This window comes from Apteryx mantelli, chromosome 5, assembly GCF_036417845.1.
Source record: "Apteryx mantelli isolate bAptMan1 chromosome 5, bAptMan1.hap1, whole genome shotgun sequence".
Classification (NCBI taxonomy): domain Eukaryota; kingdom Metazoa; phylum Chordata; class Aves; order Apterygiformes; family Apterygidae; genus Apteryx; species Apteryx mantelli.
Genome location: NC_089982.1, coordinates 83,409,576 through 83,434,760, shown reverse-complemented (window position 1 = coordinate 83,434,760; position 25,185 = coordinate 83,409,576). Strand labels below are relative to the sequence as shown.

Sequence of the window (25,185 nt, the reverse complement as noted above, 5' to 3'; positions counted from 1 at the left end):
CTTAATTTTGTGCTTACATAGGTAGCTTTCGTACATATCTCACGTTATGAATGTCATGGGTTTGAAAGCTTCATTATTAGTTCTGCATTCAATTTTGGAAGGAGTTAGAGTTAATAAGGTTTTAGTTCTCATGATTCATGTGGATTGCTAACAGCTTTTTTTGAGGGCTTCATAGCCTGAAAACAACTTGCATATGATAATGACTTTTCACTTTTCTTGTACTTACAAAAGTAATGCAACAAATGAAGTTTTGTCCCAAATGAAAAATAGGCAAAAATGAGAGAAAAATAGCAAAATGCGCTACGGCATCAGTAGCATTTAATATATTCATTAGCATGGAGAAGAGATGGTGTCAGTAGGGCATTTGCAGTAATAAAAACTTATTAATTGTGAGAATTTGAACAAATAAATAAAAGTGATAGGAATGCAGGAAGTCCCTTTTTCCTGACTTATTGCTCAGTTGTTACTAAGACTGTCAAAGACCACTGAGCACAGCACTGAAAGTTAATACTTCTGTCTACTTTGAGGTCACTACCAGTTAATGCGTATTTACTGATTATCAGGTAGATTTTATCATTCTGAGTGTTTTTATTCTAGGAAAGCTAAGCTCCATATTTGGCTGCTTAAGACAAATATTCTTGAATTACAATCTGTTAGCCACGGGTGAGTTGCAGAGGGGTGGTCCTTTGGAGCTGACTAGCTTGCCTTCACTGTTTTCAAAATGTTATTTATTTCCCACATGAATATGTGCCGTTGTGTCACAAGGACAATAGTGAAAGAAAGGAAGATGGTCCCAGGATCATGGACAGAAGGGATTAGTACTGTATCTTAAAATGTGGCTCTAATTTAAAACTCGGTCAATGCTGTGTGAAAATCATAGGCACCCTTGATCTAGGCCTGTGGAGCTAGACCCAAAGGTGTGGAGCTATGCTGAGTTCTTGAGTCCTTTTAGCACCTAGCTCCTGGAATATAATTCGTAATCCCAAGTCATATGATTAGGCTCCCTATTTAACACATGGAAAAGAGATAGATGTTTTGGAGTGAGATTTGTAAGATGCTGAGTGGGAGAAATAGAGAAGAAAGCGGGACTTTTTGAAATGCCATCCCTTTCTGGATGCTTAATTCTGAGCCTGCAGATGGGTGTTTATGTTGTATGGTGATTAATGGTCAGAATTTTTGCCTGGAGTTGGACTAAGTTCTCCTTCATGGGAGAATAAATGGCCCATTCTTGTGTTTTCAAACCCAGTCGCTAGTGTTGCAGCCCACCTTCTTACGTGATATTCATGCTTCATGAAGCAAGAAGCATTGTTCAGTTCTCTCCTGAGCCTGAGGTAGGTCAAACTAACGTTTCTCACCCTCAAGACAGTGCTGAACCCACCAGTTCATAGACTTAGTCTCGAAGCTGCGTTAGATGGCCCTGCTGATGAAAACGTGCCATTGTGCAGGAAAGAAGTCACAAATCATTGAGCTAGAGAGTGACGACTGTGAGCAAACGTGGCTCCAGCCTAGTTTGTCACAGGAGTTTAGGGGAAGTTTAAGACTAGGCTTTCGGGCATGTTGCTAGGACTGTTCAGTCCTTTTACCCGGTGACTGTTTAATGCAAAACGCAGATGCAGTCCTGAGAGTACTGACTGGAAAAAAATGTCCCTTTATTTCAGCCTTCTCTACCCGTATTTAACTGAAAATGAATGTAACTTCTGTGTGTTTTACTGAACAATATTCTCAAGGTATTTAAGGCATCTGTCCAGCCTGGGATCCTCTAGGAATCTTACGTGGAGAATTCCTTACCCTAATTGAAGAGTCCAAGAAAATTTAGAAAGAATCAGAACCATTCAAAGGAGAATTTTTGGAATTTTTTTTGGTGATGATATAGGCACTTCAAGGCAATTGAGAAATAAAACACAGTCTTGAACTTAGGCATGAAAACAGTATTACAGTGCAGCTAATGTCTAAATCCTTTTATTAATCCAGGTCTTTTATTAATTGGACCCAGTTGTATTCTGAATGGATGGATCAGATTTACAGTGGATCAGAAAATGGTCCCAAAATACTCGCTTTTACCTTCTCTGATTTCTTGTTCATCTACCTACCCATCTTAATATAGTTACCAGCTCCTATTAACCTTCATGAAGAAATAACCGACAGAAAATGTATGTTTAAGGCAAATTTGAATTTGTGAAATGGTACAGCTTAATTTGCTTGGTATAACCTAAAAAACCTAAAAAGTGCTAATTTAAAAATCTTCAAAATACATACATGTTAAAGAGCTTGACGCTTTATAATTGAAGTCAGGTTTTGGCATTTGAATAGGGTTGTTATAACTAGAAGCTCTGTCTTAGGGAGATTCTTAGCGTTTCATAAGGATACTCTGTGCGGAGATGGAAAGGCGATCTAATCTGCAGTTACAGCTTAAATATATTAATGAGTCGTTAAGATTAGTGCTGTGAGTGAGATATGGCAGATGCGCTCATAAAATAACGGCAATCCCTGTAGTTCGTAGCGGCTTCAGCAAGTGCACCTGGGTGGGAGCAGCCCTTTCGGAGAGGGGTTTGGGGGAAGCAGCAGAAGGACAGTGAAGTAGAAAGATAGAGGAACATCTTAAAAATTGACTTTTACATTCTACTTGCATTAAAAGCATTGAGGAGATTTTTTAGGAGCCAGACTGAGCCATTAGTTTTTGCTGAAGACAGTTCACGGAGAGCAGAGAGTAAATCAGGAGCGGTGACCGGTTGTTTAACTGATCCGCTGAAACACCTGCTTACGCTTTCTGGCTTGGCAGAAGGTGGAATGGTCAAAACCCTAGCGAGGTGCTAGCAAGCTGTATTTAGGAAGAAGAGGCTTGTTTGGTGTTTGAGAGAGGTTCTGCAAGCCTGTCGGCACAGACAGAGAGGGTATCTTTTAATTAACGGAGGTGTTGGTGCTGCCTGTCGCAGGAACGATACTGGTCCCAGTGCGGTCACCCGTCACGGCTGACAAGTGTCCACGCCACAGAGAGGCACCACCATAAATGACGCTAACTGGCGTTCCTGCTGTCAGACTCTGTAAGCAGGCTGAACTGAACAACCGTTTCTATAACTCTAGGGATTTTCCAGGGGTGACAGTCGAGGCAAGTCGGCTGGGTGGTGTGGGGCAGCTTGAGGCATGGAGGCGAGCGAGTGGATGCAAAGGAAACTCGATGCGTGTAAATCTGATATCCTTCATTAACCTGAACTTTCCTCCTGTCTAACAGTTGAATCCTTATATGATAGAGTTGTATTTTAAAGAAAACAGTTCATTTTAACCTTCTAAATAGCGTCACAATATTTTAATGGGATTTTGCCACAAAAGGAAAATCTAAATGTTGTTGCTCCTAATATTTTACAAACCAGTTGCAAAATATATTAGGCGAGACATTTTACTAGCTTGTTATGTTGGTTCTTATTTCAGTTATGGGAGGATAAGTGAAAACATATGGCAGGTATGTATGTACCTATTGTATAAAAGATAAATTTTCAGAAAGGTTTGTGGGAGGAATATATACATCTGTATCTATACATGTTTTACAGAAGAAGTACTGGGAAATTCTGGGGAAACTTAATACTTACTTAAGAACTTTAAAATACTTACTAAAGAATTTTAGAAGTGCCTTATACAATATTAATTCACATCAGTGGGGATGTAAACCTTTTCCTATGGTGTGAACACTGAGAAGAAGAATATAAATTAACAGCAACGGTGTTTTTATCTGTAAATTACATCCTAAAGGTACAGCATGCGGACAGAACAGAAAGATGCAGATTTGTCCAGGATCCTGAATTTGTATTTGGCGGCTGAAACGTGAATCAGAGCAACTAGCTGGGCACACGCTAGCTTGGGTGCAAATATACTGGCGCTAATCACAAAGTTCCCTGAATTATCGATGTACTTGGCATCCAAAAGGCAGGTGTGTCGCCGGCATTTTTAACATCTTAACTAATAATTTATATGTGACAGAGAATAGTCTGCTTAGTTACTAATTCTTCTCAATGGTGGGTGTTTGCAAGCACTGAAGAACTGGAATTAATATAAAAAGACTGAGTTAGAAACACTGAAACTTAGTGTTCCTAACATATGTTGGCGACAATTCAAATATATTTAACAGAAAGAGAAATTCAGTTTAATGAATTAGATAGCTGCAGCTGATTGTGCAGGGATAATTACAAGAGCTGATAATGTGAGCTGTTAGAAAAAAATAACCAGTGTGATTCATGAGCTAAGGACAGTCGCAAATTATTTAAGCTGATAGAAAAAGCCGAGTTAGAAATAATGGTATGGAATTGGAGTACATTTATTATCAAAAAAAGACTTATTAAATGCCGAATCGTGTTCAGCAGATCGTCTGCGTGTGTTCACAATTATATTGGTATAATTTAGAGAAACTCCTTTTCGGTAGTACTAGAAAATAAGCACCGCCGTGGAAAAAACCCATTAAGATGCTTTTTTGTTTTGCACGTGACTGGAGCTGATGCAGTTTGTTGAAAGCATTTTCCTCGTTATTCTGCTAGATGATATCTTGTAGTTGGATTGGGATTATATAGCGAGCCAGTGCTGAGAGCCAGATCGTTAAATGACTTTGCAGTGTGCGGAGTCGGGAAGGTCTAAAGCAAACGGGCCGAAGCAGCCGCGCGGTTTTCCTCTGCTGCAGGACGGTCGGAGGGAGGAAGGTCATGAGAGCCCGGTGTTCCAGCCTGGTCCGGAGCACCGAATCCGAGCTTCCCGCAGCCGCGGCACAACCTGTTTCTCCCGCAAAGTGCTTCGAAAGGTCTTGTTTCACCCCGCTGCGGAAGGAAACCAATTTTGAAAAAGGGGAAAAAAACCCCAATAAAATAACCCAAACCCAAGGATGCTTTGTGGAATGGGCTTCTTGTTTTGCAGACAGCCGTGGTGATTTCTGTTCTTGCCGCGCCAAACTCGTCTCAGAGAGAGGAGGATTTTGCAAAGCGACGCTTGGGGGGGGCCGTCAGCGTAAGCAGAGGGCAGCGAGACGGTGCGTGGGAGGGGAAGGGTCTGGAGGCCGAAGGGGCCTTACGCTAAAACGTCAGCGCTGACTTCATTCGGGTCATTGAGCGTTTCCAGCGGTGTGGTGATATATGAGGGTAGGAGAAGAGGCGAGCAACTTGTAGCCGTTCACGTTCAAGAAATGCCGCTGGGAAGAACACGTAATACTGACCTGAAAATGGGGGGGGAGATAGGGGAGAAGGGGACATTTTTTGCAAACAAGTAATGATCTTTCAGAGAAAGCCTTTTAAAGTGATTTCATTTGTTGCAAGCATGTGTTACAGGTTAGCATCAGGAGAAAGTTAAGCATGAATTCAGTTGAGCAAAATGAATCATTTTATTTCCCATAAAGTTCAGTTCCTTGTGTGTCTTTTCTTTTAAAATTGTGATATTTATATTAACTCTCTCAAATTACTTAGTGAGGGGAAAAAATCATACCGGTGATACACGTGGCTTCTGAACAGTGCTATTTAAAATGTGTATGGTTAGATTGTCAACAGTTGGACAACATCACAAAATTATTCTCCTGTATTTCTTGATCGGTGACCACATTCACTGTCCTGTCATTTGTTGCCATTTACCTCCAAAGCTTGTGCAGCTGAAAAGAAAATGGCTCTCCAAATAAGCAAAACCACAGTACTTGTATAAATCGTTTTTATAATGCAAATGTTTGCATAGCCGTATTTGATTTGCCGCCTTTGGTTTATTAAACAAGCAAACAGATTAAAAAAACCAAAAACCCGAAAAACTCCAACAGCCGTCGAATCGCTGATATTTAAAACCAGCAAGTGTTAGCAGCGGGTGCGTGACCAGAGACAAACCACAGGGATTAGGAACGCAACGAGAAAGTGCATATCGCTCTTTTCCCCCCAAAGCGTTGATTAAAGCGTGCTGTGTACCGTCGTTATAGCAAATCTTGAGTGACTAATCCGATCCAAGCAGACGTGGAGGAAAATTAAAAAAAAAAGGTATTCCAGTAATGCATTGAGCAGGGTGCAGGGAGGACAGTTTAATTCCGAGGCAGGGGTGTTTTTCTCCACACGGTAGCTGCCGACTGTGGGTTAGTCGGACACGCGCGTGCGGTCTCGCGCCGTCCCCTTTCGCGATAGGGAAATCCAGGCTGATGGGTTCTTTGCTGCTTGTTATCAAAGACGTCCTCCCCTTTCCTTCAGGCCCTCGGAGCTGTGCAAGGATGACTTAATTCAGGGTGGGCCTGAGCTAGTAATCAGTGAAATTCTGTTTTTTCCAGCAGAGATCTGTGTGAGAACTGTATGAGGCTTCTTTAATAACGTGGCAGAGCAAGGTTCCCTAGTGCGATCATCAAGCCAGATCCATTACGGGTCTGCCAAACGAGCGTGCGGTAATTATAAAGTGATGTTTTTGATAATTGTGCAAAATTTGGGGTGAGGTTTGCATTAATTAGTAACAGGAGCTGATATATGTGTTCTTTGCTTTGTACCAGCATTGGTGGGATAGTATATTTAAAAGAAACCAGTTAGCCTTAAAGCTGAGAAAATGGAGCTATGTTCTTCTCCTTTTTCCCTTTTTGTCTTTCTTTTACAAAAATGCAGTTTAAATCTTCTGAGTGGACTCTTTTGAAGAATGCAAGTGTAAGAAGGTAGCAGGGTATATATTTTTTTCTTTTTATCATACAACTTGTATTAAATCACAGGCCGATGTATGGCTTCGTTTGCCCAGGGCGAATGAGCTGCGTTCCCTTGGTGTCCGCCCGTGGGCTCCGACGGCCCAGGACGCCGTTGGCTTTCTGGGCTGCCCGGGCACGCTGCCGGCAGCTTGCCGCCTACCAAAGACCCCTGGTCCTTGAATTTTTGGAAGGATCCTGTCGGCCCGTTCCCCCAGCCCGTCTAGGCCCCCTGAACGGCAGCCCTGCCCTCGAGCGTGTGGACTGGTCCCCCCCAGTTTGGTGTCATCTGCAGCCTTGATGAGAGCGCACTGCGGTGCCGCCACCGGGTAATCTCTATCCCCGTTTGGGAGATTAAATCATCTAAATATAAGTGCAAAAGAACCATGGGACACGTTCAGTATACAATTCTTTCTGTCGTATTCCAGTAAGTCCGGGGCAGTTTCCCTGAGTCAGTGCCCAGCGAAGGTGACCGTGAGGGCTCGCGGAGCGAGGTGCTCACCTTCTGCGCACTGCAGCAACAGCGTCTGGGTTGCAGTGCAAGGCTAAGAAACGTGCTTATGTCCTTTGGAAAACATTTACATTGGTAACAACCACATATACTCTCCTGGGTCTGCTGGCAGTGCTTTCTTTACTGTATATGTCACTTCAGTGTCCTGAGGCTTTCGCAAGCACTCAAAACATTTTAGTGTGAACGCGGTTCCTCACACCTGAATTTTTTTAGACCTTATGCTATGCACAAAAGTTTTTTCAGAAGCTAGTTTTGATATGCTGGCCGGTTTCTGAAACCGTATATGGGGAATATTGTAGAGTAGGCTGCACCACTGTGGATGTCTTTACTCCTACGCTTGCTGTGACTGGTAATTCAGAATGTGCGGGCTCTTTTGAAGGACATGGTTTACATGCACATGATATAACGTGTTTTATATGTTCAAAGTAGCTGAAAGATGCATAGATTAAATTAAAATCAGGCTGCAATACTTTTTGTTTGTTTGCTTGTTTTTGTGTTTTTTCCGCTTGAGGAAAAACCTCACCTCTGGTGTTTGCTTATAGTGCGGTAGATGGGACCGTCTCTGAAATGAATGAATAACATTAATGCTCATTTTGATCGAATTAGTTTGGGGCCCTGATTCATCAAAGTATTTAGTTATGTCCAATAAATTTATTTAAGTAAATGGGATATGGCATAATTTTCCAAACAGATGGAAGTATCTGGACTAGAGAAGAGGAATTAAATCACGGATAGATTTGACGTCAGAGACTTGAGCCATAACACTGGCGCTGAAACCTATGTCTCCTCTCTGCTATCCTGTCTCCTAACTGGCAAGACGTTGCAAGTGGTGTTAAGCTATTATAGCAGTACATACCGAACATTATATTGCCCTTCCTTTTCGTTGTGGTTTCTATCGAGGAATGCTTTCTCATTAAATTAAGCTGACCTGTTCTCTGATCTTATTAAAGTTCCAAAAGTTCAAGTTGATACTTTTATGAAAAACTTAACTGCTTCTGCTGATGTTTTCCTAAATCAGAACCTGAGAGAAAGAGAAAATTGTCTGGTCACCAGTGATTTTAATTATTGAGATGGATTCTCTCAGCCAAATCAGGAGCTACTTCCCTCTGTTTCCATTTGCTTTTAATTCTGTTTTAAATATTCAGAAGCAAAAAAGAAGGCTAATAAAGTTTCGGATAAGCCCATGAATATTGTCAAATAGAAGCACTGATTCCCAGCTAGCCTAATTGTTCTAGTAATCTCAGATTGTGGAACTAAATTAAAAATACATATGCATTTGAAAAAAATGAGTTTCCAGAATAGTAACCAACATAGTTCATTCAGTTTCATTTTATTATCCTATTCAGTGGAGCTTAAATATATGTAAACCTCATCTGCGACTCCAGTTAGAAACAAGATAGCTTTTGAGTGTATGGGGATGATCTTACCTTGGTTTGCTGGTCATTGTCACCTCCTTGCAAGCGAAATAAAAAAAACCCCAAAACCCAGCATCTGAATGCGTTTGTTTAGATAGTAGTCTGAAGTTGGTATTCATGTCTTTTGTGTTTGTAGATCTCCACTGTTTAAAATTTATAAGTTGTTGCTTCAGATTTGCAGATCCTTGCCGGTTTGCTCTTGAGCAATACGCCAGGATCGCCTTTTGTGAGTGTTTTGCGCTCTCTTGCTAGCCCACGTCTTACGTGATTTCATGATTAGATTTGAGCCTGAGCTTTCGACATGCTGGAAACTTTTTTTTAACTTTTAAAATGCTAGGAAAAAAACACAACAAACAGGAAAAAAAGAACCTGAAACAATCCCTCAGCAAAACTTCCATGAGGAAATTGGGATCTATTGGGATCAACAGCAGCACGTCCTTTGGAAAAAGAGGATTTGCTTTTGGTGCGCTGCTGCTTACGTGTCTGCTGTCTGAATGGCGGTGAAAGCCTCCAGCTTCAGCGGCAATCGGCAATTTCCTTGTGCCACCGCTGGCCTAGCAGCAACCCGGAACGCGTTAACAAAGCTTTTACACTAACGCTGGTTCTTTTTTGTTTATAGGACATGCCTGTGTACCTAATCTACACGGCAGTTATCTAGAAAGTAATAACTTCTTGCTGCACTGGAGCTTCTAAACCTGGTTGCTACAATTTGTCTCAGATTCTGGCATCGAAGGAGATTCTCGAACTCTTCTCAGTGAGGAACCGCTGAAAGATACACTTGAACTTTTGGGAGATTTATCTGTATTTCAGCGTATTAGTCAGCCTAGGACAATGCAATCTTTGTTGAAGTGTTATGAAATACTTTATTTCCACTTTTCATTTTTTGCGTATTTTGGGAAGTTTAAAGCTGAAACAAAGATTTGCTCTAAGCACACTTTCTTCAAAAACAAACCACTTTCCTCTTTCTTCCTCTATCCAGAGTGTTTATCTTCTTTAAACAGACAAGGATTTTTTTTGTCTGTTTCTGTTAAAAAAAAAAAAAATACAGTATTAAGTGTTAATTTTGAAAACTCCATAGTTTTATAAGGGGTTCAGAGAGAAAAAGACCTCAATATATAGGCCAAATGGTATCAATATTTATTTCTCATTTCCTGATTTCTTGGGAATTCAGCAACCGCTCCCATGGTCTTGCATGGAGATATCATTGTGTTATGAAGGCTACATGTAAAAGGGTTTAGGGGTTCTGCTGAGACCATTGATGTCCTGGGAAATCCAACATGTAGGACCATTTTGTTAAAGAATATATATATTTATATCTGTATGTATATCTCTCTCATTCTCTCTCCAGTATCTCTTGGCAATAATGATGGTAAAATATTTTCGCAGCATTTATTTCATTTAATTTAGCAATCTCGTATCTATTTGCTGATATCTGTAACCTCAGCGTGGTTGTCTAGCTTCCCTTCCAAGTCAATGACACAGTATCCGTCTCTAGGCACAAATTCATCTGATTTTACAACAGCTCTGGTCCGTATCCCTCTTCGTTGAGTGCATCGGTTCAATACTTTTAGATGAGCTTAGAATAGACATGCAACTTTTTGTCGGTAAAATTAGGTGAGATGAATCCCATTTGACTGATGAATCCTTGATAGAAGGAGCAGACTAGCAGATGGCGTAATCCCATAACGTTCATTTTGAATGTTTTTTAATGGAAAACCTTGAATGTTTAGGGTACTAAAAGAAGTCTGGAATCCAGCTGGGACCCCTAATCCCGATGTCTTCACAGCACTTCAGCAATTCTTCTACCAGCTGAAAAGTCTTTTTTTTAGCTATTGACCCCTGCATCTACATAATAGAGAGATATAAAAATAGTCTGATTTGGCTTCATTTATTGACCAGCATTTCCTTACTTCAGACTGGTTTTTTTCCCTCCTTTTTATATTATCTGAACTAGTCTGGCAGTCTAGGTCTAGTTTGTTCAATCAGCTCAGATAATTAAGATGAAGCATTATTCTCTTCATCTGCGGGCCTCCTAATTTCGGCGTATGATTAATGAATTTTATTGCCTGCTGCAAGCTTTTCCTAGTCATCCTTCTGATGTGCTAGACAAATGCATTCTGTCGCTAAATTCGAGGTAAATTACAAAGCAATCCGAGTCTGTTTATTTGTGGAATTCTGAAATTCATAACGTAGACAGTGATCAACCGCAGAAAGATCTTCAGGAAATTTTATAAAGAATAATGTAATGGAAAACCTAATAAAAAAAGCAGTATTGCGGTACGTAAATAGTGAAAAAAGACATGATGGCAGAATATTACCTTGCTGTAGCTAGGCTTCCTGAAAAAAAGACTTTCCCCTTTCCCTTCCCTTCCTGAGAAAAGGCTCTGGAATGTATTTTTTTCCAGTACTTCGATGCTTCTGGTGTTTTCAAGTCCTGATAGTCTGCTGTACACCCTCCACTTTTTTTTTTTTTGCTGCTCTTTTATTATTATTTGTTTATTATTATTATTTATTATTACATATCTTTGATTCTAAAAAATCTAGGACAAAGACCATAACAAAGGTTCTCTGGGCGCAACCACACCAAACACCTGGTTACATTCCCTGGAATAGGAATAGGACAGCAGTGCATTTTTAGATGTCCCGTTGCAATATTATGCTTCGTAGTGCACTGTATTTACTGCAAAGACTTTTATTTTCTTACAGCAAATTTCTGGGCTAGAATACCCATATGGTCGCTTCAATTGCCTTGGTTTGCATCTTGATTGGGTGAATTGGATCACTGAGCCTTATGCATCCATTGCTCTTTTATCACGTGTTGTACACCTCGTAATGTCTAATTCAGTGTCTGTGCTTTACAGAAAGACTTTTTTTTTTACAGTAATGTCTTATGGTGTGACATGAGATTTTGATGTGATGTGAGGTTTTTTTGGGGTCCAGCGAAAAGCTATGGTATATGATGTGCTCTATGGTTAAGCTGTGTGGTCGAAGCTTTTAATCACTTTATCAACAACTTAATGAGGAATTCTTTTAAGAGATTCTAAAAATCCTGGGGAGAAAGTGGGATCATTTCAATATCAAGTTGTTGTGTCACCACAGTAATTTATATATACTGAAGCATTAGAAAACTGAATAGTTTTGACCTATAAAATCTGTGCAGCAGGAGCTACTCATTTCTTAATGTCTGGAAAACAGCTAGAATGTTTTTGATCACTACTTACATATAAATGACAGCACTTATCTCCGGAGATGATTGCTTTTGGAATGGTTACTGACCCTTATGTGTTAGGTTTCATTTTATTGGTTTATTCATTTTACTGTAGTGAAATACAGTGACAAAAATGATGCTTTAGTACAAGCACCTTCCATACGTGTTTCTTTTTCTACCTCACTGCTTGACTGCTGGTTTGCTTATCCCAGGCTAAATATCCATAAAAAGGAAAACTTTTCTTTCTAATCAGTATTTTTTTTTTTTGAGTTGTGTGTTGCCATGGTTCAGATTTTAAACTTTGCTTTAACTTTTTTGTGTTCAATACATCTGATGATTACATCACTTTAATGGTCAAGAAAATACTGGCGCCATCGAATCCTGTGACCATCTACTGTGCTAATTGATAGCTGAAGAACTGTTCGGGCTTGTAAAGACTTCTTTCTTTCTTTCCCAAAGGTAACAACACTGGTTAACACAAGCAATAAGGGACCATCCGGCAAAAAGAAAGGGCGCTCTAAGAAGGCTCACGTGTTGGCTGCTTCGGTGGAGCAGGCCACTCAAAACTTTTTGGAAAAAGGAGATCAAATTGCTAAAGAGAGCCAGGACCTGAAGGAGGAGTTGGTTGCTGCAGTGGAGGATGTACGCAAACAAGGTACGTGGATCGACCTGCTTAACTGTGTAGCTGTTACGTTTGATTCTGTGTGGATCTCTTCCAAAAGAAGCGTATCAGCTGCTCTGATGATGTGATGAAAACTGCCTTTGTCTTGTATTACTATTAAAATAGCTGCACATTCATGAATAGCAGTGAGTATAAAGAATGTTCTGACTTTGATAAAACAATATGTAATTTTCTTTCTCTGAGCTGTTCTACTTCCAAAAAGGAAACTCAAGGATTATTTAGCAGTCACGCTGCCCAATGCCTGTTGTTTATTTTTCAACTTGCTTTTTATTTCTGTTGTGCAGCAAGATTACGTTAAAAATGATTTGTCACTTCATTAAACTTTGAACAGTGGGGTCATACATTTCTGAAAAATCTAACAATTATCAATCAGATAATACAGCAATATAGAATTATTTTTTGTTTCCAGTATATATTGAAATATATACAGGATTATCATATTCTGAAAATACATAGATGATAGCAATATTAAACCCAGTTTTTTGCTGTGTTGGTGATCATAATATAAATGTTAACATTAGTTTGCATACTGTGTAGGTTAAAATGGAAGTTTCAAGATACGCACCGGGTCAAAAAATTGCTGCCTAATTGGGTATGGGACTTGGGCTTAAGAAAATGACACTATCTTTAATGGCAGAAATAATACTGGTTTTACAAAATTTAACATTTGATGTTTACAGTGGTATTATAGGGAATCTACTTTCAAGTAGTACTTTGAAATTTCAGAAATAATCTTGGATATCAACTGATAATTTTCCATTAAAAGGTAACACATGTCAGATGCTTTCAGTTTTTCATGTTTAGTAGGGAAAAATGTGTTTTTAATAAATGTCCATAACAAAACTCTTCCCTTTTATTAACTTTGATTATAGTTATCTTTATTGCAGCACAATTAAGTACCTTTCAGTTTTTTCCGTTGTAAATCCTATAATCTGTAGATACCATCTTCCAGTATCATCATTCCTGGGTTTTAGAGCAAGATGGCAGAACTGCAGCTGAGATTTCAAAAGGAGCCTAAAGGAATTGCATATACAATTCTTACTGAATTTCAATGACATAGGTCTACCGGCACTCATATGGTGGTTTTCAAAGAGTACTTCCATCCTTAAAAATTGCACTCAAATGATCATACGATCACTGACTGTGTGACCAGGCGGGGTAAAAATCCTGTACAAATGACCACTGGGCAGTGAACGTTCCAGTCTGTCCTAACCTGCCTCTACGTTACAATAAGCGCAGTATTTGCTTCATGACCTTATGTGTATTGGTGACCTCGTCTTCTGCTTTGTGTTAGAGTTTTGCTGCTGATGCTCGGTGGTTCCGACATGCAGCTTCATTTGTCCGTTTTCCGTTGCTTACGTTACTTATTTTGTGTAATGTCAGACTTGAGTTCAGGATCGTCGGTGCTGATGTGAGCGCCCTCGCGCCCTCTCCGTCTGCTGGCGCATCCCCCCTTGGGGCTTTGCTGCTGACTCGGTTTGGCTAGCTTTTCTCCAGGAACCTTAGACCGCATTCGGATCATCAGCGTAATCTGTTGCATGCTGTCTAACCTGTTCATATGTAGCCCACTCATTAGCATGGTATCTGAGCTCCTTACTGCTAAATTTCTTTGTCGTTAGTGGTTCCTGTTAGTTAACGATGATTTGGTTGTAGATTTGTGCTTTGTAAAGCTGGCAGCATCTGAGAGGAACGCGTTGGAGGAGCCTGGTTTTCTTCTTAACTGAATTCCTGACTTTTTAATTGATAGCAAACCTTTTGTTGTTTTTTCCATATGTATGGATTTTTTTGGAAAGATGCGGGAAATAGAGAGGAACAGAAGTCCTAAAGAGCATTATGCAGAATGAGGCAGACATTCGTCTTTTATCAGCTTTGTGGGCTGGAAAACGGTCTGTGAGAGAAGCGGAGCAGCTTTTCTGGGTCTCTATGAGATGAGCCTGTCATGAAGAGAGCAGGAGACACCAAGCGCCGTTATTGGCGCACATGAGTCACATAAAACCAGACCAGCCCTGGTGAAATGTGAAATGATATGTTTAGCTCAATGACATGAAGAGCTGGATTAATGATCTGAGGCTGTGTTTTGCAACAGCATCGTGAGCTGGTTTCCTGGCAGGGTTCCACCTTGGATAATTACACCATCAACCTAAAAATGTCTCTTGCAGTTACATTGCAGTTCTTCGTTTCCTGTCCTACATTGCTCTATACTGTTCTCTGCTACTATAAATGGTTGTTGCGATTCATCCTGGAGAACGTTGCTTTCCTTTGGTAGGTCAAACAGATGTACTATATCGCTTGCAGAATACCTTGGCGTGGATCTGGATGAAAAGAATATGTAAGGTTAAGATCCTTATTGCTTTGATAATGTGGAAGGAGTAAGCTATTTTTGGATAGCAGTACAAAAGTCTGATAGTCAACAATTTAGATTTACAAAGTTGAATTCTAAAAACAGCTAAGAGCAAGAAGACGGTTTTTTATGTATTTTTTTAGATACCACACAGAATTTTATGAAAAAGTAAATAAAGGTTTATATATAAAACTCATAACTGTCTGTATGTGTGTATAATCCCATAGTAATGCCACAATATGTTCACTTCTGCCTCACAGGTCCTAAAAAATGTGAAAATGGTGAAAATAAGCTTTAGTTCAAACTCGTCTGACTGAAATTATCAAATTTTTTGACCACCGAATACTTTGTTATATTGGCCTTTATTGCCATGCTGTCAAAGCTGCGTAAAAGATCTCCCAGATGCGTAGAGGAGACCGGGAAACCTTCATGTTTCTTATTACGTCCTCTTACATTAGAGATGAGGGAAAGCAGACCTGCTTCTTCATAGACAAGTTTTGGGAGCAGTGCAGTTTTCGTAGGAGCAGACTGTGATGTTATAATAACCCTGTAATAAACCTTATAATAACCCTAGGTCCTGAACTGCAGAGAAGTGCAGGGACGCAACGAAGAACTCATAGAACTACAGGCTGGGGAGAGGATTGGCTGGGCCTGTTTGCCCAGCAGAGGTGTCTAAATGTAATTGGAGGGTCGTTAAGGAAGAAGGAAATCCTCTGTGGAGGAGACATTCAGGTTGTGTTTCACATGAAAAGTCTACATCGAATTGGAGTTCCTTGGGGTTCCTCCGGCTAATTGGTCTGATTAAATTTATTAAGAAACAGTCTAGGGTGCCGAGGAAAACTGATTAAACCTATGCAAATTTATTGTACCTATTAAATCACTTAGGATATGTTTATCCTTTAGATGTGTGCTGATGGCTGCCTGATTTTAGTATGATAGTCCTTGAAGTTCACCAGCACATAATCAAACCTTCCTTTAACAACATAAGTTAGTCTAGCAGCAATTCGCTGTGTTTTAAAACTGTTATATTTTTCAAGCATAAAAGACAACATAAACTTCTTGAGGTAGAATTAATTTTTTATTCATTCCGATTTATGCACATTGCATAAACAGAATATGATCCATGCACCGTACGAGTGTCAGTAAAGTTGAAAGTACATATCACCAAATGACACACAAAGCAACTTTAACATGGCCTTTTCATGGTAATGTTTTTTTCTCGGTGATAGATCATACTAAAAATGGATAGTCTACTTAATACTTTTAAAAACCTAGTTTTAAAACCTTTAAATTAAAATTTTTTAACTAAACTCTGTAAAAGGTCTTCTTCCCTGCTGTTCTCTCCTGTCTGCAGTTACTTTGGAAGAAAAGCGGGGAATCTGCAAATTTCATTATTCTGGACTAAGGTGGGGAGGGGAGCAAACTCCAAAACCACAGAATATTCACAAGGCGCCAGCTGTTCTTATAATAGTTTATAAATAAGTGTAGCACAGAGAGAGATAGATTCCCAGTATATCTGTGATAATTGTAATGTGATTCACTGTCACTTGCAATTGTCTCAGTTTTGTTTCCCTGGAGGCTGCCAAATGCAAATCCGTGCACAATATTCTTTGAGTCTGGTTGATTAAGAGATTAGTCCAGTTCAGCTGGCAGTTTATATTTTGGGAGACTCCTGATTCCATGATTTTCTTTCAGGGCCTTGTTAGACCAGCAGTTCCTGCCTGAAGCCCAGTTCCAGCAGTTGCATGTTATCTCAAGTCTTTTATGAAGGTTTCTGCTCCCGTCTTTCATTGTTGATAGCTGCATATAGGTCTTGACTTTCCTGAATGAAACAGAAAGCCCCTTCTCTGAAATCGCCTTCCTTAAAACTTTCCTGCTCTCTTCAGATCTTTTTTTGCCCTCTAATCCAATCAGTCTTCCTTTTAACTGCATCAAAACCCACCACCGAGATAGAGAGGCTTGAGAAAAGGTTAAGCTATTTTGTGGAGCTGGTGAATATTGCTTTGTAACGTCTCTAGTACAGTGGCTACTGAGCACTCTTAATAGTCATCTCCATTTGCCGAGGACTCTGTGCTGCTACCGCTGTTGTTCGTCATTTCCCCCTCCTTTTCTTTGCTCCCTTCATGTGGTCATATAACTATTTTGTCTGTCTTGCAATTCAGGTCTCCTGAAACATCCCAAATCTCATGGTCTCGTAACATCTCCCCTGTTAACCATTCTTGTTCCTGTCTCCTTCTCACACTCCAGTCCTCTATGCACATGGGGTACTTCTGCTTGTCTCCCATTTTTGGTTGGGTCTCGGTAGTGCAAGGTAAAGAAAAGATCAGCTTTGTCTTTTTTTCTCATTCCTAGTAAGCCTCCCTTATTTGCACTTACGTTCAGGGTGTCAGTGGTGGTCTCACACAGCACGTTAAACTGATGTCTTGGATATCGCTGGTTAGCAGAGTCAGCTGCAGCAGCCTTTCCAGGAGCCTGAATTTACCCAATCTACTTTCTCTGCTGTTCCAATCTGTTTAAAAAAAAACGTCTGTACCCATCAATATCTAAAAGCTTTCCTGAAATAGTTTAGGTATAACAGATCAAAGTTACATTTAAAACATAAAAAGCTTTAGTTGAATACACTACACTTTGCTTTCTTTGGCCAATAAGAATCCAACTGATGGATGTAGGCTTTGCTCTCTCTTTCTCTCTGATAGTTCTCAGCGTTTTTCCTAAATTATGGTATGTGGAAGTGGAATTACTTCATAAGCGTGTTTCTGTAGAAGCCATTAAAAGACTTGTCACAATATAACTATTACTCAGCGTAGGACAGGAGGAAATTCTTTTTACAGAAAAAGCAAATGATGAAGCATTGTCTGATTTTTGCACCTATTTTCGACTCGGAGCCTCAGCAATAGGATTCTAATTGAAGGGCTGAGCTGCAATAGAAGATATTTGAAGGTATCTGTCACCGTAATGTCTAAGCACTGATTACTTCAGGGCTTTTGGGCATTTGTCTGAGTCTTTCTGACTGTGATTGCTATTCCCCAAATCTGTTTGGGTTGAATGAGAGAACTGTAGGATATTGGGTTTGAATCTGGCAAGTATTAAGGAGGCATAATAGATCCTTTCAAAGAAAAAAAAATATATGGCTGATACAATATTAATATTTTCTCACTCGGATTTGTCTAAGTAACCTGAGCCATTGTTTCCTACCTCGGTTAGGGGCTAGAGAAATCCTTTTTTAGAAAAATTATCTGGTCTTTTCACTCTAAATCTATATTCTCCCTAGGTGTGCTTATAGTACTCTTCATCACAGTATATGAGAGCTTCTCTTTTTTTCTGTTTATAGAAGATCATTAGTTCTTGAGAGAGAGGGGAAAAAAGTTTGTGTGCGCATAAAGAAATTACTAAAGGACAGTAATTTATTTTAGACAAACTAATCTTTGTATCTGTTTCTGCATGATGAAACGAGGCCTATGGTCAGTCCTGCTTAATAGGATAATGAATCCTGATCTGCACTTTTGAAAGAACCTTTGCCTATATTAAATGTTTTCTCCATTTTGCCAATAACATCTGCGATGAAGTACTTCACCACTTGCTTTTTGCCCATCTCTCTGATGGCTCATGCTTGGCCAACAGAAAGCTTTGAGCATGAAGCTTTGAAGTCTTATATTCAACAAGAAGTCAGTGCAGCTGTGGCCTGGAAACTTTTACCTTGTTATTCAGAAATATTCATCATCTATTTTGAAGTACTTGTTAGATTTGGAAGTGCCTTGAATTGTTATTCGTGTTTGCGGTGCTCAACCTAAGCTATATGGCATGCTAGGTGTCATTTGATGCAAATGCTCTACAGCGAGCTCTTTCAGACCCTTTTCAAACCCATCAGTTATCTTTCAGCTCTCAGAATTTAGCTGCTGAGAAACAGTCAAGTTCCCTTTCCAAAAGGATATTAAACACTTCTGATGAATGAGCAGACATGGTATGGGATCTCAAAGAGTTGTTACATACATAGATCCCGAATCCGGGAGCCCGGTGGAGAAGAGGCCAGCTCCTCCCGGTGCCTCACTCGCGGACACACAGACACAGGCACGTCCCCTCGCCCAGGGAAACAGTGAGAAATGGAGTTTAATGAGAAGGCAGGACTGACTGCGCTCTTCGGGCCGTCCCTTTTTCCTCCCCAGACCACCCTCATCCCTACCTTTCTCCTCCTTCGGTTCTTCCCTGAAACATCCCATAATAAGTCATGTGCAATCGCCAAATGCTCTTCCCCTGCATCCCAGAATGTGTCCCATATCCCTAGGCAGTAACCTAGAAATAAAGAAAAAAAATGCATACAGGCGAGGTCATGAACTGATGATGGTATCGCTTCCTATTAAACTCAGCTGAGGACTAAGAGCCCGAGCTTATTCTCTGCACCGTTTCCAAACGATTTGTTTCTGGTAACAGCTTGGTTGGAGTTTTTCTAATACTTGTTTCACTTTTCAGTATTTTGTGCAAGTTCACGTTAGTTCGAGTTTGTGAAACCATAGCAACTTGCATCGCCAAGAAACGTTTGTTATGAAAGATGGTTGGCATTTGATTTGGTGTTGTCCAGCTCTGACACGCTGAGACAGATTTTACAAAAGCACAGTGATACATGCTTGAAAAAGAAACAATATAAATTAGTATTAGGTGATTTTTTCCTCCTTTTAATACTATGCTTATTTATATTGTCTTTTTGAAGAATTTATGGCTATTGTGACCGTAACAGGGGAAGATTGAAATTGCTTCAGAATGGCTACTTCTGACCATTGTCAAAAATTAAATTTTACTCCTAAAAGTGTTAGAAATAATGCTCGTTCTGAAATATTTGACTTGAATTCTGAGACCAGATCCTGAAAATACTACTTGTTCCTTTAGAAGCAATATTTCTGTTCAGAAGGGTTTCGTTTGGGGAAAGAATTGCAGAAATAGATCCCAGGTTTAACAGTCTATGAAAAGATTGTACCTGGAGCGTATTTTTCAGTAAACAGTTTACCCCAACCATCACCCACTGTGCGTAAAACTTCTGAATTCAGGTCAAATTTAGAAAATATTGGAAAAAAAAAAAAAGTAGGGTCTTACTCTCAGATTGGAAGAGGTGATGGAGGCAGTAACTTTACCCCGTTCTGTGGCATCTTCAAACCAGCAGAAAACGATTAATGCAAGGGTTTTTAGGGTTTCTGCCGGGTTAGTGAATTGAATCAGCATAGTGCAGGATGTTTAGCTCCCCCTGGCTCGTTTGCTGCAGAATGTCTTTTGTCTCTTTTCATTAAATAAAAGGCCATATTTTGAGCTAGAAGAATACTTTTTGGAAGAATCCATTTTTTTTCCCTGTCACTGACTATATAAGAGAGGGACTGAACAAGGGAAACAGGCTTATTTTCAGTCTTTCGAAAAAACATGATCGGAAAGTTTCCAGTGATTTAGTAATGTTTAGGTGGCAAAGTATATTTTCAAGGAAAAAAAGCTTTTTTTTTTTTTTTTTTTTTTTGAATGAAATTGTAAATGCTGCTGGAATTCACCTCCAAGGTGGGAACCTTGGGTTTTGATCCATGTTACCAGGATTATTTCTGCTATTTAGGCGGTGATGAGAAAGGTATAAGCAGTCCTGGGAGCAATAAACTTAATCTAGGGCTCTTCCCTGCACCATCCCTCCGTGGTCCTCCTTGCCTAAAGTGTGATTCCTTCTGCGTTCCGTATTTTGGGCTGCATTTTTGGTGACAGAACCATCCAACTTTAAAAGCAGTTGCGAAGAAGCTCTACCCTCCTGTAGAGATTAGACTTTAATTTTGGATACAGTTTTGGAACAGTTGTTGGATATGTTTTCAGAAACTGGAAACTCAGTGAGAACAACAACAACAATAATAATAATAATAAAAAAAGACAGCATGAAAATTTGAAGTGCACTTCCCAGTGTTCTGAATTCTAAAACCTCCCTAGTCAATATTCAAAAGATTTTAATTTATCATCTTTCTATTTAATGCATTTTGATCACATCCTTTTCTGGAGTACATTTTTCACATATAACAAAGGCCCTTAATCTGAGTAATGCTTTGCAGAGTGAGGAGAATATAAACTTTTGTAATCAAATACCATGTGCTGCTTGCTCTGAGATGTGTCAGACTACTGTATTCTGATCACCAACTGTTTGATTTTCTCCCAGCTTTAGTCTCTTTATCAGATGCAAGTAATTTCTAAAGTTTAGGTCTGCAAGAGCTTATGACTTATGGATGGAAAATTGCAAAAGGAGACAGTACTGCCGTGTCTTTAGAATTTAAAATTATTTTTATAACTATTGAAAAAGTCTAAACCCTTCAGTGATTTTGATTTGTGACACTTGCAACTTCATCTGAAGTTAACCCTACTTTCAGACACGCGACACTTCTCAATGGCAGTATGTAACCATCCTGCTGTGCATACTTCTTTGTAAAAAACAAAACCCAAAAAACTGCTGATATATCCATGCAACAATAAATACATTTATTAAAAATCTTTATAATATTGCAAGAAAAGCTACTGCTGTGATCTAGGACGTGGAGAATCTCTATGATGATCGGTAGCTAACATAACAAAAACTGTTTGAGCGTTATGACCGTCTTCTGTAGATACCTGGGATAAATAGCAGCATGGCAGAAACACTGTTGGATGAGTTTATAAAATTGACACAGAGAGAAACAGGTGTAAATTGCCCATCAATACTGAATACTGGGAAATTAAAATAAATTTTTCAAGGCAGAGGTAATAACTGTACCGTGGCGATAATGGAGGCCAAAAAAAGGGCAGGGGGAGGTGACTGTAAAATAGATCCCGGTCTGTTTGTGAAGAAGATGAGATTATCCACTATTGACCGTGTTCGGAGGCAGGTAACAAGTCTTGGTGCTCTAAGAATCCTGCCAGTCCTGCACACAAAATAACTGAGCGTAAGGATTGGTTGAGTGCAAGGATCATACACACGGCTTATGTTATTTAGGTCTGTCCAAAAGATACCTTGAGTTTGCACGGCAGGACAAACTTCTCATTTCCTTTGTTCATTTGTCTTTGTTGCCACCAGCCTTTCTTTTTTCCTGTTCCCCCGTTTTTTTCTGCACTTCTGCCGTAATTTTCTTGACTAATCCAATCTCCTTTTTCTGTGTTCGCCTCGGTGAAAGCTAAGGAAGTGCCAATTTTGTGCAATGCAGCCTGAAGTAGAAAAACTCAATTAGCTGTAAATATGCTAGTTTACGTATCAGCAACGCTCTAGCCAGGCTGGCATGGAAATCCATATGGACTAATTTACCTGCTGACAAGTGCATGGAATAGACTCAGCTGATCGCTATTTCTGATAGTCAGCCTCAGTTTTTATTGCTCTTACGTTTCTCAATGTGACACCTATGCTTGCAACTCTCAGTACTGCTTGTCCTTTCCTGTTTTCAATAAATAGCAATAATCATTAATAATAATATATCATTTATAAACCTTTTGTTATCCCAAACATCTGTCCGTCTAATTCTTTGTGTCAAGTGCTGTTCTGTAGATCAGCTGTGTGTGTTGATTGCTGTATCAGAAAATAATTCAGCAGTATGAAATGCAGGTATCTGCTCATTTGTCTGCACACAAGCTCCTGCAGTTCTGAAATATTCGTGGTTGTGTACCGCTAGATAAGGAGCTATGTTATATCAACACCTCCATGGTATACGAATTCCGGCTGAAACTGGCAGCAAAGTGTGATAGTGTTAATATTTTACCAAATTGAGCTGAGATCAAAGATTATTGTAGTCTGTTTTTTTTTTTTTAATGTAATTTCTAACTAAGGAAAGATAAGCCCAAAAAAGTGTTAGCGTTCATGTGGCTTAATGCTTCGGGCATCATTCCAGGAATCGTTGCCAAGTTTTTTTACGGTGTAAAAATAACTGCGTTAGGTTTCAAATATAGGTTATCATAGAGATCATGGGGGCAGATTATGTGAACAGGTAGTAGAAATAAAATAATTTAGTTTTCAAACGTGCCTTTGTGCTTTCTCTTGCTTTATGTAAACCTGCAACGCTCTCATTTGCTTGCATTCTTTGCTGTCTTCTCTCTCTTTTTTATCTCATGCCAAGCCTATACCATAGACACCGTCTATCCTGGTGACCCTCAGCAGTCTGCTTTTCTTCTTTTTCATGCTCTCATAAACTGCGGTACCTTTTCTAATTTCTCTGCTCCATATCTTGAGTGCAAAACTTGAGAACTGTCTAACATGAGCACGCCTGTTCTCTTAATCCCAGTCCAACAACATTATTAGAGTGTTGGGGTAAGGCGGCTTCATCTTCAGCTGTGTTCGCTTCCCACATTTTCTTTTAACCATGTTAAAAACATGCTCTATGCCGCTATCATTTTCATAAAATCTGCCCATTTCCTTTATCTCACGCTCATCCGGGAACCCACGGGCAGCGGCAGGCAGCAGTAACTCTCCGCAGTATTCCCTTGCCTGCGGTGTGCCTGCAAATAAGCTCTGTTCGCAGCCAGGTGGTCCCCGCTTCTCTTACTGCTTCTGTCAAGTCGTTCATAAACAGAAACTAAATGAGTAGAAAGAAGAAACAACATCAGTTAGCAGGGATACAAAGTGGCGCAAAACTCCCCCCCTAAAACATTTAGGGAATTGATCGTGTTACAATCAATCTAAATCAAAACCCACCCGCTCACGGTGCTGCCTGCGAGTTGCCGTTGCGTCGCCGTGGTCCTTCGATACCAAGTAACTTGCTGCTCCTTCCCTTCTCAGAGCCCAGTGGAGACTTTGGATAAATTTTGTCAGAAAACGTGGCTTGCTGGAAGATATCAGCCCTTTGAAATGGAAGCTTATCTCAAAAAAAAAAAAAAAAAAAAAAAAATCGATTCCAACTAAGCTTTTCACTGAGGGACTTTTTCATGTGATCATAGAGGATGATAGAGCTGATCCTAATTATGATTTTGAATTCCGTCTAGGAGGAACGAGAACGTAGCGCACAGTGCCGAGGGCACAGATAGAATATACCCACGCACTTGCTTGGCTAAACAGTATTTGTAAGCCTCTTTAAGCCACAGAATGAAAGTAATATCCAGAATGATGGAATCTAAACCTGCCTAATGCAGACTGCTACAGTAGTTTTCTTAGAGGACTTCCTTTTTTATGCCTGTTGGAAAATCTGTGCCTGCTTTTCAAGTGTTGCTCTTTCTGTAGCTGATAGATTTCATTCAAATTTATTAATCACAGTTCTCTTTTTTTTCATTCATGAATTCTTATGCAAAAACCCATTAAATGATTAAATTCAAGATTTTAATTGCTAGGAGTCTTAGCAAAAGATTTTTCTCTGTCAATTACATCTTTTTTGGTCCTTTTTTACAATAATTATTTTAATAAATGTAGCATGCACAGTTCATCAAAAAGATGGCAACTTTTCCTCGCAATTGCCACTGTGGTTATTTGAATAATTCTGTCATATTTATGTGATGAAATGTTTTACTCAGTCTGAATGTGCTTCTTGTCTCAGTTCTGTGGATATCTGACTGGTAAAGCTTCTTATCTTTAGTAGGAAATCTTAATTTTTTTTAGAATAATAAGTTATGGAAAATTGTCTCTTTTAAGGCTGTAGTAGACCAAAGAAAATAGTAGGCTCCCTGCAGGATTGAGTCAGGAGCTCCGGCGTCTTGCTGTGTGCCAGAAGTCCTTGCTGGTTCTTCCTGATGATTGGAAGATGATCTGAACTGCCCGAACGAGCATCCCCCAGCTGCAGCTTGAGAGCAAGCTAGCTCATGTACAGAGTCCAAATTACAACTCGTTTGAGTTTACATGTTTAAATTTGTGTCTGTGTTTATTGACATAAGAGGTCCACTGTGCTTTCAAGTTCCATAGCCTAATTCTACACTTCTAAAATGTTCACATTAAACTCTCCAGTTCAATGGTGAAGGTTTTTAAATGATCAATTTAGTTGATCCCTGAAAGATGATAAACTGCAGAGTAGCTGAGAGCTACAGACAAAGAGGGATGAGAAATGATGAGGTATTCTCACATGCAAAACAATTTTTTTGAATCAAAATTTAATTAATGTTTTATTGTACTTAGGTCTATCGGCGATGTTTCAAAGGCACTATTATCTGACAACTAATTAGAAAAGTTCTTTCTAAAATGTAATATTTTTGAAATAACTGTTTTAGATTGTCATAGTTCCATGGCTAAAGTATCCTAAAGTTGTATATTCTCTTTTACTGTCCCTCAGGAAAGTAGTAGTTTGCATAATTAAAATCTATACATATTAATTGTCTGTGTAGTGAATGGAACGGTGTGCTCTCACATCTAAGCGTGCATATTGGATCTAAAACACATGCTAGCTTTACAGATATCTAGTGTGCTATAAAATACATAGTGATTCACC

General features: G+C 39.6%; 1 protein-coding gene across 2 annotated transcripts in view; it reads left to right on the top strand.

Annotated features, from left to right (window-relative positions):
- CTNNA2 (catenin alpha 2) overlaps positions 1 to 25,185 on the top strand; it is a 418,052-nt gene that overhangs the window by 31,188 nt on the left and 361,679 nt on the right. For both annotated transcript variants that reach the window (XM_067297215.1, XM_067297214.1), the window contains exon 2: positions 12,252 to 12,447. In XM_067297215.1, coding sequence (XP_067153316.1) covers positions 12,252 to 12,447 — 196 coding nt within the window. The remainder of the gene's footprint in view (positions 1 to 12,251; positions 12,448 to 25,185) is intronic.